The sequence below is a fragment of the Dermacentor albipictus genome, chromosome 1 (genome assembly GCF_038994185.2).
Source record: "Dermacentor albipictus isolate Rhodes 1998 colony chromosome 1, USDA_Dalb.pri_finalv2, whole genome shotgun sequence".
Classification (NCBI taxonomy): domain Eukaryota; kingdom Metazoa; phylum Arthropoda; class Arachnida; order Ixodida; family Ixodidae; genus Dermacentor; species Dermacentor albipictus.
Genome location: NC_091821.1, coordinates 321,772,388 through 321,790,263, shown reverse-complemented (window position 1 = coordinate 321,790,263; position 17,876 = coordinate 321,772,388). Strand labels below are relative to the sequence as shown.

The 17,876-nt window shown below is 42.5% G+C and overlaps 1 protein-coding gene across 1 annotated transcript in view; it reads left to right on the top strand.

Annotated features, from left to right (window-relative positions):
• l(2)05287 (WD repeat-containing protein l(2)05287) overlaps positions 1-16,765 on the top strand; it is a 74,608-nt gene extending 57,843 nt beyond the window's left edge. The window contains exons 14-19 of the mRNA XM_065453133.2: positions 1,833-1,919; positions 4,591-4,745; positions 4,970-5,026; positions 8,483-8,617; positions 13,828-13,922; positions 16,474-16,765. Coding sequence (XP_065309205.2) covers positions 1,833-1,919; positions 4,591-4,745; positions 4,970-5,026; positions 8,483-8,617; positions 13,828-13,922; positions 16,474-16,687 — 743 coding nt within the window. The 3' untranslated portion in view covers positions 16,688-16,765. The remainder of the gene's footprint in view (positions 1-1,832; positions 1,920-4,590; positions 4,746-4,969; positions 5,027-8,482; positions 8,618-13,827; positions 13,923-16,473) is intronic.
• Positions 16,766-17,876: the final 1,111 nt, after the last annotated feature.

Sequence of the window (17,876 nt, the reverse complement as noted above, 5' to 3'; positions counted from 1 at the left end):
GGGGAGCTATTTCTTACCATAAACAGCGGCGCTTGCAAAAAAAAAAAAAATTGCGTTTTTCTTTTTTAGCTAGAGTTTCGAATTATTTTTCTGCAGTGTAGTATATTTATTCCATGTGCATGCGTTGTTCAACTGTCTAGCCAAGCTAAAAAGCCTTTTCTTTTTATTGTTAAGATGCTTTAGTGTGACATTAAACCAAAGGATTAATGTTTTCCTGTTAGTGTGATAATGGGAACATATTTTTCGAAGACATCAAGCACTTTGTTTTAGAAAAAAAAGCCAATTAGCCTTGACAGAACACATCGAAAGATTGGGGTGAAATTAAGCAGCAAAATCTGCAAGTGCCAGTTCCTATTGTTATACAGTGTGATCACCTTGGCTATCTTTGTAGGTTGTGTAAGCTGATGGGAGTGTGATGCACAGATTATGGAATGGTCACTAAGACCAGGCAAATGCGTCAGTGCATATACTTTGTCAGGATCAGAAGCGAAAATGAGGTCAAGTATGTTAGAAGAATTAAAATTTTGGCATGTGGGTTCAGTGACCAGGTTGCATTGATCCAAAGGTTAAGCATGAGTTGACAAAATCGCTTTCAGTACTGTGTTGCAAAGTTGCTGATGTCATGCTAGTTCAATTTATTGCAGGGAAAGTTGAAATCACCAAACAGTAATATCGGAGAGTTGGGATGTAATTCAGTTACTGAACGCAATGTTTCATGGAATTCTGCAGCAAAGTTAGGATGATTACCAGGGGGGTGATAGCAGACTGCGATTATTGTGTGTGGGTAAGAGGTGCTACACAGGACAAACAGAATTTCTAAGGAGTAGGATGTCTTAATTTCAATACACTGAAGGTTTTTATGTGCGCCCATGAATACGCCATCATGAAGTTAGTTAGTTCGATCATGCCTGAAGATATTGAAGTTTGGAAAAAGTGGGAGTATTTTAGAGGCTTCTATTCTAGAGTTAAGCCACGTTTCCATAATTATGATTAGATCAGACTTTGTTGTGTCGGCAAGATTACTGAGAGCATGAAGTGTCAGTAAGATGCTTCTAATGTTAGAGAAGACGAACAAAAAGACATTTTTCGAGTTAGCATTGCTGGGCCTAGGCACTTAAAAGGTGGGGGACAACCTTTTGGGTGTTACTATCAAACATGTAAAGTTTTTTTACCAACAGTTAGTTTGTCATGTTGGAGCTTCAACAGCTTCTGTTGTGTCTTGGCGAATTCGACTAAATGCTTTCTATCTGTTAGAGTGCTAGGAGAGTAATCATCGAAAATTCTAAATTCCAGGCCCTTCAGTTTCCTGCCATGTGAAAGGAGTTGTTCTTTTACTTCGAAGTGTGAAAATTTAACAATAATTTAACAATAATTGGCGTGTTATTGTTTACTTTGAATTTGCCCAATAGATAGGCACTTTCGACACCAATTGAATGGACAGTTATATTTATATAAAAACATTTCATAGTTCTGCCTAAACACATCACATCTCTGCTAAAGGGTAAATGAGAATAAGAACATACTAATTATTAGTGGCTAAGTGCCTATCTATCATCTTTAGATGGGGTAGCCTTGTGCAGAGTACACAATTATGATTATCCCCTGCAGGTGTTGTTCAGTATGTGACATCACAATTGTCACTGATTGTTCTGGAGGAGCCGTATTGCAAAGCAAATGAGAGTGATTTGCCTGAAATCATGTTGCTTTGAAATAACCAGTGGAACATACATACAAGCTTTGAACCAACCAGTAAGAAATTATTCCACAATGTAGCAAGGAACTGTCATCCGGATTGACCACTGGAACTCATCTGTATTCATTGTTTTGTACAGTTCTGTGGGAACTTGACTGCACAGTTACCTGCCTGGTAGCAGACATCTCTTCTGACATGATGGCAGCCTTTTGCAGCAACAACTCAAGTAAGCTGTGCTCCAAACATCAGAGTGTGTAATGCCATTCAATCAACTTCTGATTTTTCAGACATGCCTGATAAGTTAGACGCCTTCATGGCACCGCCACATAAAGCCTATGTACATATAAGAATGTCTGAAATTTTGCGCTCTGAAGCCCATTGCCGTTCGATTTTTATTTTTCACTTTTTGTCGGGACTGAAAGCCTAAAATGAAATTAATTGAAGCCATCACTGCCAACACTTTGATTATCTTGCAGCCTCAAACCATCGTTCTCATGCACTGATCCACTGGAAGCCGTTGTAGTCGTTTTGTGCTATCGTTAGGCCTAGCCACTTTAATGTTCGCTGTCAAGCTTCCTGCAGTTGGGTGTAGTGTTCTTAATTTAAAGGATTCGCTGCTGTCTGCAATGCTGCCAACTCCGCCTTCATCATTTTCGCCGTTGTCATCGAAGCGTGGAAAGCACAGCAAATGTCCAAAGCATTGCATAATGACGGTCCCCGAAAGTCGGCTTTGCCGCAATATAGTGGTGTTACACGATCAAGCATATCAAGTGTGCAAAGAGACCACTGTTATGGGACATAACATGTGTTCCTTAATTATACATGTCTGCACCCACCATCTCTGTTCACTGTACAAGCACCGAGATGCTTGAAGTGTTGCTCGATGGTCAGCTTCGCCTCAATACAATACTGCTACGCAATCAAGCATAGGCAGAGTATTGCGGTGAAGCATACCAAGAGTGCAGAGGGCCACTGTCACAAGACAAAATGGGTTTCTTAGTTATACACAGGCATGCGGTACAAGCACCGAGACATCTGATAATTGTACTGGTTGGCCTTTCAAGCTATTGAGGACATGGCTGTGGCAATTTGATCTCTTCAGGACATTCAAAGGAATGCATTTAATTTTTCGTGGTTCCTACAGAGTCTGAAAAATTGTATGTTGACTATGTACACGAGTCTAATAGGCACCTTTCTTTTTCCGAGAACATGGGTCCAAAAATTGCCTGCACATTATAATCGGATATGAAATCAGAACTATGTTTGCGGCAGTTTACTGTCAGAGGCAACATTATCGTCATCACAAGATGGCAGGAAAGCACATTTTCGTGAAGGTTGCTGTAGGTAATGTGCTCAACTGCAATCTGGAGCTGTATTCTCAAACGATAATTTTTGTAGATACCATCACTTTCACCAGATTTGGCACAACTCGGCATTGTATGTGTTCGCGTAAAAGGCCGCTAGAGTGTCTGTCGCTGTACCAAGCTTGCTATCTGCACACAGTGCCAGGAATGTTGTCAGTTGGATGCTTCAACAATTCCGATGCAGAGTCACATAATATATTTCGAAAGTGATAGTGGTGTCTGTAAACGTGATAACTAAAGAATACCGCTCCTGTGTGCATCTATCTGTGGCCTAGTGAAGTGCAAATGATGACAATAATGCACTACTTTCATTATGAAAGTTCACTTCAAAAAAAAATCCTGTGAAGGTGAACACTGCATGTCTGGCTTTTGTCTGATCCTGAGCGTAGGGGGCATGCTGTATTTTTCTTTTATAAATCTGGGCATGTTAGTGCATTCAAGTGCAATTTTTTTTTCTTACTTTAAATCAGTTGGGCGCATTAGATTTAGGAGTGCATTAGAATTGTGTAAATGTATTAAAGGGCCCTCACCAGATCAACAATCAAATTTTGGTTATATGCTGGAAGTTAAGTGCCCTCTAAGGAGTCTTCTACCATAAGAATCTTTCAAATTATTTTGTTAATAGCAGAGATAGAAATATTTGTAGTACTGCAAACCCATGATTTCAGGAGGCGAGTGTCACCGCCAGCATAGACACTCTCTCAACTTGCCCTGTCCAGCCTCCTCAAGCAAAAATCCTTCCCTGCTTTCTCCCATACCGGAGCCGAAGGATCGCGTGACGAGTTCTCTTCCTCTCTCTCTCTTGCTGAGTGGCGCACTTCCAATGACCGTATCGCGTGCGAGCTGTTGCATTTGTCTCGTTTCACACAGCAGATGATTTTGCACACTCTACCCGAGAACGCCTGATTAGTGGTATAAGTCAGTGCCACAATCACAGCCACTGAAGCAGGCGCGAGAAGATGAAAGAGCATGATCGCGGCACTGGAACACGATAGAAAACTACATAGTTTTGTTCTCTGTATGCAAAATTGCATGACATGGGAACAAGCAAGCAAAACGGAAGTACATCTCTCTTGCTACAGTACAAAGTAAAACAAAAACGCACAAACATTTGGTTTGTCTGTTTTATTATTTCTCTAAACTTTATTCCATCTCTTGAGCCAACAGGTTAAACTAATAACTGATGTTGCCTTGAAGGATTCTCGAAGTCGCGTGTCATTATGAGTGACATCACACCACGGCAATGTACGTAGGTGCACTTGCACGATTGACGTTGACTCTTTGGCTGGGAGCGTGGTGCCCACATGAGAAGAAAAAACGGCGTTTGGTTTGAAACTTCAGCTCTCTCTACGGCACCTAGTGATGTAATACTTTGCAGGCATGATCGTTAGTGCCCATTGTATGCACTGTGCTTGTCAGCTCAAAATGAGTAGACCTGTTGAGGGGCCCTTTAATTCCTCAGCTGCTTGCCGTCAGTAGTTGGTCTCACTCTGTAATTCTCACTCCCCATCTTTCTTTGTGCCATGGTCACAGTGCTTCTGTTCGAGCCAAGGACCAAGGACTCCTTACAGACCAGTGATGTCCCTTCTGAATGCCAGCCAGTCAGAGCAGCCACGTTTCTGCTGAATAACTCAGCCAGCTCATGCGGTGATGCTCTGCAGCGACTCTGCTTCCTCAGCAAAGAGCAGGTGTGTTTACTGAAATAACAGTGTGCCGTAGCTAGGAAAGGCTTGTGCTCAAAAACAAATGCAAAAGTAATCTGGAAACACTCTGTACGCGAGAATGTTTTCCAGCACAGCATACCCTTATATAATCTAGGGTTGTCTGGAAAAGCTGAAGAGTTTGGTTGAAAGCTATCACCATTGATTGCTTTGAGGCATGTTTTAATTATTTTTCTACATTTTTGTTACAGGAACTGTATTCTTGGGTAAAGGATGCCAAGGAAAAGGAAGCTGTGAAGGGACACCAGGTACTTGTCTTCTGGGTAAATTTAGTAGATGCACTGAACAACCTGCATACATAATATTTAGTGGTATATCTGGAATAAATCCTGCTTACCAAACCCTGTAGATTGTTCCTAGATGACATTTAAGTACACCTCAAAATGATGAAGTCACTAAAATCAGCAATTTGCTATCTTATGTCGGAATTTCGTTATATTGCAATTAGGCCTTTTATGCAAATATAAATACAGTTGCTGATGGATTTTTATGACACGGAAGATGTCACGAATTTTGATAAATTTTAGGGCAATTGGAAAAAACAAATTTGAATAAGAAAAGAGATTGGTTTGTTAAATTTGAGAGTCGGCGATGCAGGTGTGATTTCATGCCGTGTCGACAGTATCTTCACATCAGCGATACAAAGCGAAGCCAGCATCACTTTCGCTCTGCCCCTGTGGCTGATAGTGTCGTCCTCAGTGGTACGACTCTATCGTGAAAAGCGCTGGCAGCGAGAAGCAAATGCCCCATCTGCTTCATGCTTCAATGCGTCTCCAAAACTCGAGATTATGCCACCTCCAGCACTAAATGCTTGGGAAGACAGGGCGCATGATTGCACGCCATCTTTGTACATCCACTCCTTGCGGATGTGGCAGATTACCTCTAAAGCAGGGTGTGCAGATTGCATACGTGCTCAGCCGCAAGTGGCCAAAGAAGATGCGTGCCAACCTGCCCCCCACTTCCTCCCCTCTCACTCACTTGATGGCACTACCACGAGCTTGCTCCCGTCCCTCCACTTGCCCCTTGCTTTCGCAGCAAGACTGCGCTCATCCAGGCACCATCCTCTAGGCTCACCTTCGTGTGCTTTCGCTCACTCCGAAAGCATACAGCGTGGCGCAGGATGGGATCTTGCCGCACTTGGACTTTATATGGAACATGGTGCTGCTCTATTACAGCAGTCGCCTTTGAAGGTGGGATTTCAGAGGTGCATTAGCAAGCAGCCGCTTTTAATTCAACCATTTAACCATCAGCATCCATGGAAGTTTCCATTTATTGTCTTGATATTCCTTTGCAGTGGCACTGAAATTTCATTATATATTGAAATAGTGTGTAAACACACTTTGATTTATTGTGGTTCTAAATACAAGGTGTTCTATGAACGAGACGTTATAAATAGTTAACTACTTTTTATAATGTAAAACGTCTATATGTTATGTAATGTATAAGGTTCATCATGTCGAGGTTTAACTCATTATATCAAACTTTTTATTGTAAATGTTCTATGTTATGGCAGTGCAACTAATTCTATGCAATATCATAGCAGTCCTAATGACTAAGCTGCTGTGAACACGCTGCCTTAAACCCTAAGTGCCGTGGGCAAGTCTTACTCGCTCTCTCTTTCTCTCTATCTATCTATCTATCCCCCCCCCCCCCCCCCCCCAAGTAAGTGCCATGAATAAGTCTCTCTTATTTGGCCGCTCTTTCTAGGTGCCGGTAACAAGCCAGGCTCGTTCAATCAATTTTGACGTTCTGGATGAGATTTCAGAAATAGCAAAACTCAGTCACGTTTTGCTGCATCTGTTATGAAAGCAGAGCTTTCATTTTATTGAGTCATTAAGCTTCAAAGATGATTTGCTTCTGTATGAAAGCATTGACAGTGATGGCTGTGTTTTCAGTGCCATAGACACACATCCAGTGACTCATATCGCCGACTACGACAAATAGTTTTGATACAGCACGGCAATGAACTTAGTTAGGTGAGCGGAACCTGTCTTTTGCTATTTTGTATGTTGAGACACAAATTGTAAAAGTACTACCTCCATGCTATATATATTTTCTACCTGCAAACAAAAATTATATTTAGATGCATAATTAGAAAAATGTCATTTTCTGAACGCTTCTTTCTGTTTCTTGCCGACAGTTAAAGCTTATATAAAAATGCATTTCAAAAGTTTTTGATAACAAGACAATATCCCAACCTCATTTTAATATAGCTATGTGAGCTGGAGGTACAGAATGAAAGCAGTACTTTGAGACATTTTAAATAATTTTAGACATTGAAGGCCATGCTGTCATTGATGACATCCGCTGCCTACTGTTACTGACTGATGTAAAATCTAACCTAGGTCCGGATGTCACTGCCGTACTGGCTGAATTGCAAGAACTAACTACCGGATAGTCGAAGCTAATTGCAGAGGTTACAGACCTCAAAAATAAGGTACTAATGCCAGAACAAACATTAACAGCTGTAAGCCAACACCTAACTCGCTTGGAAAGCCATTATCAAAGCCTTACATCAATTAGGACAAATATTGATAGCCTGCGGGCAGATACAGTACAAACAGCTGGCTTGGTTTGCAGCCTTGCAGCCTGCTTAGATGATGCTAAAAATCACTTGCACAGGAACAACATAATATTTTACACCATTCCTGAAACCAACACAAAAGCAACTTCCGCCCAATCGGAACAACTAATTATTGACCTCTATCGCAGCCACTTAAATACCAACATAGATCCTAAAGAAATTGATCGTCGCCACCATTTTGGTAAATTCGCCCAAAATTGATTCCGGCCTATTATAGTTACGTTCACTTATCATAAGGCTAAATGCACAATTCTTTCTTGTGATCGTAAATTCAATGAAACTGACTACAGCATGGGTGAAGATTTTTCCAGTGCCGTCCACATTGTGCGAAAACACCTTCATGCATTTGCCAAGTGCAAATCAATTTCATTTTCCCTGCAATTCAAAACGCTTTTCATCAGATCGCAGCGTTACACATCTGACGCATCATCTAAAATGGTAAAAGAATCCACCACCTAGCAATCATCTCCTAAACCGAAAGCACCCTGTAGTACAATTGCCACCCCTTGAAATGAACTTTCGTTTTCTGTCATTTTTACCAGCATATGCACTTTCTTGCCGAAATAAAAGATGATACCTAATCATGTTTCGTCATCCCCAAGTAATTTTTTGGTATTAACAGAAACTGAACATTTAGCTTACTTTCCAAACTTTAATCTACATCGGAACGACCACAAAGGCTTCTGACGGGGAGGCGGTCTTATCGCTGTGAGTCAGCTGACATGCTCTTATTAACATCGTGTCTGACCTAGAAATAGTATGGCTATCATGTCGCCCTACACCAAAAACAGTCATACTAGGTGCATGCTTGTTCATGCTTTTGCTCCTCAATTTCTGGATTAGGATGTACGCTGCTGCCTCAAAAATAACCCCTTTTCCCACCTTTAATCTTTTTGTGCTCCTTGCCCTTTGTCATTAAGCATGACACCCAAGAGGCTTCATTAATGATGACATAATCTAGCAAACATCAAGTATAACTTGCTAAATTTGTAGTGCACATCTGAGTCACCTATGACATACAAGGGGCTTCATACAAGGGGCTTTGCAAACAAGTGCCAGAACTAAGTATAAGCATTATCGCAAGTCATTGCTCGAACATATTTCCTTCTCTCCGTTTCAGTCAGTGAAACTGGAGTCACTGCTGCCTCCCACGCCATTCGGCACTCTGGTGGCTCAAGAGAGTCGATCAGCTGTGGCAACTGAGGCTCCTGAGCAGTGCAGGCTGGGACTCTCCGGCTTCCGGGAAGTGCACCAGGTTTGTAGTAGGCTTGACCTCATATGCTGGCACTCACCTCGTGAACCAGATTCACCAACCCAATATTTCATTAGAGGATCTTTTCTTTCTCCCTTGATGTCTATCTCCTCATAAAGCAATCTAGCTTACATAGATAGATGGCATCCCCTGGGCAAGTTGCATGCTCATTTGATGTCAAAAAAAAAAGTTCTTAGTTTGTGTATTTTGTGAGCACCCTACACCACCATTGTTTCTTGATGATCATGAATATGTGAAAGAACACCAGACTTAGGCAGATAAAGGGTATGTTAAGCGTGACATACTCTACTTGCATAAAGTCAAGTATGCTTATGACGAATTCGTGGGGAAGGTTGTGTGAGTTGTTTGACAAAGCCTAGAGAAAGGCGTGTTGTTATTGTTCCTTATCATCAACTGCAGAAGCCTCCTAAAACAAAACAGATGAATTTTTTAACTTGATTGACATGAGTAAACCATCTGTGATGTTGGGCACTGAATCGTGGTTGGATGGTAACGAGAGAGATTGTGCTGTCTTCCCTAGCAACTACGTTAGTTATAGAAAAGATAGAGACTGTCAAGCAGGTGGTGTGTTTATTCTTGTTGATCAAACAATACAGTCGCAGATGTTAAGCAAGTCAGATGATTCTACTGAGGCTGTCTGGATACAACTTCATTTGAAAAATAAAAAATCGCTGGCGATTTCTTCCTTTTACAGGACTCCTGGCAGTAAGGTACAGGTTTCGAATAAGCTTGTGGAAGATTTAAAAGTGAGAAATTATGACTCCTTAGTGATTTGTGGTGATTCCAATTTACCCGAAATTAATAGGACGCAAAATGCCACAATACCTAATGTGTGTGGAAGTAATGTGTTGGGAGTAATGTGTTGGGAGTACTGTGTTAGACTTATTTTTTACTAATTTGCCTGTGGGTACGGAACCTGTGCTCATCTTGTCTGGCATAAGTGACCATAACGCTGTTTTATGTAAACTGAAATTGGTGTACATTAAGGTCGCTAATAGCCCAGGTAGACAAATATACAGCTACCAAAAGGCTCAAGTCAATGAAATCTCATCGGCACTTGACTCGTATTACGACGCATTTGAAACATTGTCAGAGTCACTGAATGTAGGCGAAGTGTGGAGTTTACTTAAATATAGGACTTTCGAGTTGCGTGACCAATTCGTCCCGTTATGGACAATGACAGGTAGATGTAAGCCGTGGTTCACAAGGAAAGTTCGTAGGGCACTGGGAAAAAGAAATCGAGTATACATGGCACACAGAAAGAAAGCGACACCCCAGAAAAAGCAACAATTGCAACAAGCTTCAGATGATGCGAAGTCCGCAATATAACATGCGAAAGGTATTTTTATGCTTTTCATTCCAGTTTAAAAAGTAACCCTAGGAAATTCTGGCAATTTATCAAGGAATAGAAAATACGAAGTGTCAATTCCTGTGCTCGAACACAATGGGGCTCTTGTTCATGATAGCCTCGATAAATCATAATGTTTTAGCTCCTTCTTCAGTTCTTTTTTTACTGCGCATGCAACGAACACTGATCCAATGTTTCACTATGGGCTTATCGGAGGGGAACCCAGGAATGACATCGTGTTCGACAGGAGAGGCATTCAACTACAATTTGAGTGTTTAAGTACCACTAGTGCCAGCAGTCTAAGTTATTGACATGCAGAATATTGCTTGCAGACTGGAAGATTGCCAATTTTGTTCCCATTCCAAAGTCAGGACCTCGAAAATCTGTGTATAATTATCGGCCGGTGTCCCTGACTAGTGTACTTTGCAAGATATTTAAGCATGTACTTTTTAGCAACATCATGAGCCACTTAAATTTGTTTTCCTCATTGATCCCTCAGCAACACGGATTTCGAAGCAGTTTTGCTTGTATTACTCAGCTTACAGGGGAATTAACGCACGACTTAGCATCCACCCTTGACAAAGGGGGTTGTGTAGATTGCATCTCTTTAGATTTAAGAAAGGCTTTTGACGTAGCTCCCCACTCTTCGCAGCTGGAAAAATTGTCGTGGTACAACATAAATAAAACGGTTGTTGAATGGATAAAAGAATACCTAAATTATAGGGCACAACGCGTAGTAGTAAACGGTCACATGGTGCTGATGTGTCATCAGGGCTGCCTCAAGGTTCGGTTTTGGGTCCGCTATTGTTTTTGTTATATATGAATGACATTGCCATTGGCATATCTTCTTTTATCCGATTGTTTGCGGATGACTGCGTTTTGTATCGTGTCACGAAAGGTCCTGATGATTAGAGTGAACTACAGAAGGATTTAGACAATGTTGCAGAGTGGTGTGATAAATGGGGCATGGGTATAGATCTTGATAAAACTGTGCAGATGTGCTTTTTGAGACAAAGGTCACCGCACGTATGTACTGTATTTACTCAAATCTAGGCCAACTCCGATTCTAAGCTGACCCCCCCCCCCCCCCCCATATGTCCTAAGCCAGAAAAACAAAAACTTACCTCGAATGTAGGCCGCATGAAAAAAACTTCGTTTCATCTGCACAAAACCCAGCATTCTTATTGGGTTAGCGCACACTCCATAGGCACGTACGTATAAAGTTTATTTGTCATCGTCGTCGTCGTCATCGTCCGCAACATCGCTGTCCTCTTTGTTGCTGAGTTCATCCCAGAGAGCATCATCCTCGCTTCCATCCATCGCGTTTTAAATACAACAGTTTTTAAAAGCTCTAATGATTGTGTCATCTGGAATTTCATTCCACGCCGCGGCGATCCAGTTCGCCAGCTGGCCAAGTGAAGCACGCTTGATGCGCCCGGTTGGGGTGAGCTGATGTTCTTCCTACGTAAGCCAGTCGGTATAGTGCTTGCGAAGCCTATCTTTAAAGGGCTTATTAATGGCGACGTCAAGCGGTTGGAGTCCGCTAGTCATGCCACCAGGGATTATGGCGATGTCTGTCCCAGCATGAGAAAGCATGCTTTTCACGCTGTCAGTCAGATGACCACGGTAGGAATCGAGGACTAGAAGTGACTGCTTGCACAACACGGCCCCTGGATGGTGCTCCAAACCAATTTCACCCAGTCCTCCATCGAGCCGCTGTACATCCAACCTTTGTCGTGAACGTGCACAACAACATTTCTGGAGAACTTTTCGCCCGCTGGTAGAACCTTGCGCGTGAATATTATGTATGGGGGGAGTTTTCGTCCATCGGTGGTGCAGCACAACATTACTGTCGTTCGCTGCTTTTCTTAACCCGCCGTCCTAAGTTTGACTTCCTTCGCACCCTTTTTGTTCACGGTGTGTGCCATTGGCATGTCGAACACCGGGGTCTGGTAGGCGTTTGCATTTTGCCCCAGTTGGTAGCCCTTTTCCTGCCATTTGTCCATCACATAGCACTGAAATTCGACAAGCTTCTCCTCGAAGTCAGCGGGCCGCTTCTGACACACAGAGGTCAATCGTCTCAGGCTGAACCCGAACCCTTTCATAAAGCCCGTCGCCCAGCCGCTGTTTGCTTTAAAATTGGCTCGTGCGACACCCTTCACGTTGGCAACTTCCCTGGCTTTCGTCTGGATAATCTCTGTTGTCACAGGCATTCCTGCTTCCCTTTGTTCTGTGATAAAATCAGCGACAACTTCTTCCACCTCATGGTGTAGGCCCGTTTTTGGTCCAGTGAACGCCAAGCGGGTTGCTGCACAGCTGAAAAGTTCGGTTCGTTGTTTGCGCCATTGTTGCACGTTCTTTTCGTGCATGCCGAACTCGCGCTGAGCTTGCAGGTTCGAAGTTTTCTCCGCGGCCAAATGACCTTTCACTTAAAGGCTGCACTGTAGTGGCACCGCTTGGTTGATGCCATCACTTCTCAAGCACAGGTGGCCCAGGTGTTTCGCGAGCATGTGGTTAAGACGCGACACTTCCAAAACTCAACCAACATGACTGCACTGAACGATTGCTTTCAGAAAACTGCCAACTCCGTGCCCACGCCTCGGGGGAGGAAGAGAGAAGGGATTATCAAAGTGCATGGCAATCGCCGGCACCGTAATCACGTGACACAATCTAACCTTGCCGGCTAAGTTCCCTATATAAGAAAAGTACCACCATCTACTCTCTCCTCGCCTGCACAAGGCAGCCTGAGATCGGCGCATGGCGAGCCATCATGCCGCTAACGCGGCCGGGCCTTTAGCGGTCAAACCATGGTACTTGAATCTAAGCTGACCCCCTCACTTTCGCACATTGTTTTCTCGAAAAAAACGTCAGCCTAGATTCGAGTAAATACGGTACGTATAGCATTAACGGGACAAATCTTGGTGTGTACTTGACCCCTCAACTATGCTGGCGCCGTCATGTTAACTATATAATTGCCAAGGCGTGTAGAGTCCTTGGTATGTTACGTAGAAATGCAAAATGCTTTTCTGTAGAAACAAGGAACTTACTTTACAACACTAACATAAAGCCAATAGTGGAATATGCTTGTACCAACTGGGACCTCTGGACTGTGACAGACATAATGAAACTAAACAGAGTACAAAGCTTAGCAGCCTGTTTTGTGGTTCAATATTATACTCGGTATTTCAGCGCATCCCAAACAAAGGAAAACTTAGGCTGGAATACACTTCAAGATTGTAGAAAGAATTAGATTAAAATTTTTGAACAATATATATCATTCTAAAACCGGCCTCAATCGTGATAGCTACATAAAGGCACTAGAGTACACTTCTGCAAGGCGCGATCACCCTCTTAAGATTGAAGAGTATAGATGTAGAAGAGAGCTTTCTAAGATCTCTTTTTTTGCTAAGATGGTCAGTGAATGGAACAGGTTACCTCGTGATGTTGTATCACTATCTTCAAATGATGCCTTTGCTTCAGCCTTGTGATTTGCATTTCCTTTCTGTACTTTGTGCTTGCGTCACCAGAACTGCTTTGTTTCGCTTCGCGCATGTACGATTATGCTCTGCATTTTTTTTTTTTTTTTCGTCAGCGATTTGCCCTGAACTGTAATTTTTATCTTCATGTGTTCTATATTAACTGCTTTTATTTGTCAATGATATATGTACCCCCCCCCCCCCCACTGTAATGCCAAACTGGCGCTATGGGTACTGTGATAAATAACTAAATAAATAAATAAATCTATGTTCAGCTGTTGTGATTCAGCTTTAGCAGATAGGATAGGATGACTAAACTTAAAGGAAATGGTTATTTTGCTTAATCATTGCATCTTTTTTTGCCACAGCTTCTGGAGGTGGCTTCTCATGCGTTGCCCCCAATGACAAGTCTTTATGAAAACTTGCTGTCCGCATTCCTCAGCAAAAAGGAACAACGGAAGAGGTAACTGAATCTTACGTTTCTCTTCCTCGGGCACATGCTTAATGAAAATATTCATGCTTATAGGAAATCTGGAGCGGCATAAAACTGGAACTATCTGTTTGCTTTCATATTTTTATTGCTATACCTCCATATGCAGTGTACTGTAGCTATGTCAAAGGGACTGACAACTGGCCAGAATGTGTTGTGAGATGTTGATGGAAATGAAATGACCATGATTTATAGTTATAGAATCCAGCATGCTGTTCGGGATTTAAGTAGGAAATATAATTTTAAATTGGCAAAGAACGTCAGAAAAACCAGTAAGTAGCGAGGCCTGGCGTTGAAAGGTTGATAATTCGAAATGAAGTCAAGAGATTACTGCACACAAGTCAATTGTCATTAAGTACAGTATAATTATTGCTTAAAATTGCAGTTAGCATATTATTAGACGCTTGCACTTTATTCTATGCGTATTACAAAGTAAAGAAAGTCCACGCTAACGAGCGGCGCTCGCGTCATCTCACATGCATGACGGCGCACATGCTGTTGTACGCGCGTGAGTAGAGCACGAGTTTGCAACTACCCAGAGTTTTATGATCTCCCTGTGATACAAGATGCCATCGACGACTTGTGCCATAAGTAGGTGCGAATTTTGCCTTCGTGTCAGCGCCTCTGTCACACGGTGCCGACGCCGAGCTCTCCACCGACCGTCAGCAGATTGTCAGCATCAATAGAGGGTGACAGAAGCGCTGAAACGAAGGAAAAAATGCTGTCACCAGCAGTCAGGAGACCGAAATCGATGTCGAGTTGGCCTAGTGTGAGTGAGCATTTACCAATCAGCATTCTCCAGGCTCGCTGCTTGTGGCAGGGACGGTGGTCTATCGTGCAAGTCGGATTCGTCGCTTCCGCTACCGCTTTCGTCCACCGAAGCATGACATGCAGGTGCTGCTTCATAAGAATCTAAAATCTGAGCACGCATGCGAGCTAAAGTCCTTTGTTCCAGCTCACTCAGTTCTTGGAGAGACGACATCGGAAATCAGAAGCGCATGCTTGGTTACAGCAACACAAACAGCGTATCACATGTAAAAGCGTCGTTTTGTTTTCAATGCGCTTGGTTTCATTTTTCGTCAAATATCAAAGTAGTTGGACAGGAAACCGCAAACACATTTAGCTATTATAACAGAAATACTTTATCACTTTGGAAAACATGAATCGCGGGAACATCAACTTGATAAACAATATAATACTTTCTCACACCTACAGCCACACTTATCGTTTGCCTCCCATTAGTGCCGGCCTATAATCGCTATCACGCTCACCTGTCACAGTTTTCAGTATGCTTCTAGTGAACAACTTCATCCTCACTGCAGATCGGAAAATTTTGATAACAAAATGTTCTACAGCATTTTTCATGTTACTACTTCATGATTAGACACTCTGGCCATTAAACTTTCCATTGCACTAAAAAAAGTTGGTACCATGAAAATTGGTTGTCAGTCCCTTTAGGTGTTCCATAGGAACTGCATGTCTATTTAGAAGTGTGCTTGTTGTGTACCCTACCTATAGCTACGGCTCAGTATCTTCATTCAGCTTGAACTGAGAAGAGTACAAAGAATATTTCTCTGGAATTTGGATTTAACCGAAAAGAGTCATTGAAAGCAAATTTACTAGGCAGTTAAAATGTTGATCGGCGTTCAGCTGCAAGCATGTGCATGCACTTCAATGCAAGGAGCCTGGGCCACTATCTTGTACACGTTTGAAAAGCCGACGTTCGATTTTGCCTCACGCGATTGTCCAGGATGCACCGATATCGCAGCGTAGGCCAATCTAGTCCAATCGTGTGAGGCGAAATCGAACGTCGGCTTTTCGAACGTGTACAAGATAGTGGCCCTGGTGAGATCAAGGTCAAGCTGTATCGTCATATCATTGTGCCCTTGCTAGATTGCTTTTCAAAAACTGTGTTCTTATGTTGGATGCAACAGCATTGAAGAGCAGAATCAGCAGTAGTTTCAGCAGCAGTTTTCATCGCGCATCAACTCCACAAAAATAGTCAACCAAATAGTATTCACAGAAAAAAACCTGAAATGCTTGATGCAAAAATTTGTGCCCGAGAAACATTTGATGCAACCTCATCGAAACAAATAAATACTTTAAAAAAGCAAAAGAAAGTGTCGCATTGGGAAAATAAAAACCAAAAATGCTGAACACTACTTACAGCTAGGATAAAATGGGGCAAATGCCTGATGGCATATAAATCTGGTTCAAAACTGTATTCACACCAACGAGTGTAAATTCATGCAGAAGAGGACTCTTTACCCCTTTTACTATGCAGTCCTTTGATCATTCTTGCCATAATACTAACACAACTGTGACATTATCCAACTATGGTTAACCATGGCAATGAATGTTTTCAACATGACAGGACACGCAGTCTACTACAACCTGTAGAGTTGTAGTAGATTACAACGTGCACATTCTCTCAGTAAAGTCATCTGGAAAGCAATAGTTGCTGCTTTGCACAAAATTACATTTGAGACTGAAGTATTCATATCTTTTGTGCTTACTTTTGCAGGTTTGGTGCGAGACATAGTGAAGGAACTGGTTCTGATGATGATGCCATGAGCCAGGTTGAGTCTGACTCAGATGTGGACATGGACGTAGATCAAGAGCCCGAAAAGCACAAAATTGTAGATGCAGACAAGGTGTCGCCTACACACGAGAGCTTACTAGACAGCGTCAGATTGGCTAAAGTGAAGAATTTTAGCTGGTTGACTAAAGAGAGCTAGCACTGCATAAGACATAACAAATCATCTCTAGGCTTTCACATTGTCATTATTCATGTATTAAAGTGTATTTATCATTTTTGTGCTGTGGTTGCTATTTCGTTTTTTGCATCATGTGGTTTCTCTACCTTTGTAAGTTGTTTGACAAACTTCCTCGAGCTCATAGGCAGAAGCCATATTGCATGCATGCAGTATGAATAGGCTCTATACTAGATGCTTTCAGCATGAATTTATTCCATAATTCAAAGATTGAGGCTCCATAGCATTTCACTGTTGTGCAGTACTACTAGTCTTTGTTAAAGCACAATGTCAAATACTATGTCCTTTGATGTACAATGAATCATCAGCAATAAGTTTATATTGTCAATGGCAGTGGGTCACTTAGAGATTTTATGATGACAGCTGTTTGGCTACCTGTTTCACTAGGGTGGGTCCGGAATCGGCAGAATCTTTTCCAGTACATTTAATGTGTACCATGTGATCTCAGAAACAGCCATGCAAAACATTTTTCTATAGCAGATAATGCCATTCTCACGTCAGCTGGATTGCTCAAATTGGTGGACATTGTATGAAAAATTGCAATATGACATTAGCTACTTGGCAGTTTTTATTAATTGTGTAGGCATTCATTGTGCCCTTCATCATGCGTGTAAGGGCATCATCATAATGGACTGTGCCGAGGGTCCTTCACCGCATCTCTCGGGCTCAATAAAGGTTGGCCCTTACTGTGACATCATAAATGGTGTAGGTGCTTCTTGATCCCACGTCCTCTGCATGCCTGGCCTACTTCCCAGAGCTTTGTTCAGGTCACCACTTGTGCTCACTGTCCACCAGTGCCAGTCTGGCACTTCTGCCCTAACCATCTCAACACCACAGGCGGCACCTTCTCTGATCATGAGTGGCCACCAGCGTGGTCCGCATCTGTTCGCTGGTCTTTGCGGTGAAGATGTTGAGGATCGGTTGGACGATTATGAAGGCATAAGCTCTGCCAATCAAGCTCCTCAAGGGGCGTCATGTCTCATTTATCTGACGGGTGTGGCGAAGACCTGCCTGGTTTTTCAACCATGAGATTGATTTCTCTGGTTGTACCACCTTCAAGCAGCAGCTTTGACAAGTATTTGGAACGCCGGAGGTTCGCTCCATCCTTGTGAAGAAAACTCTCGATGCTCGCAAAACACTCCGTTGAGTCCTA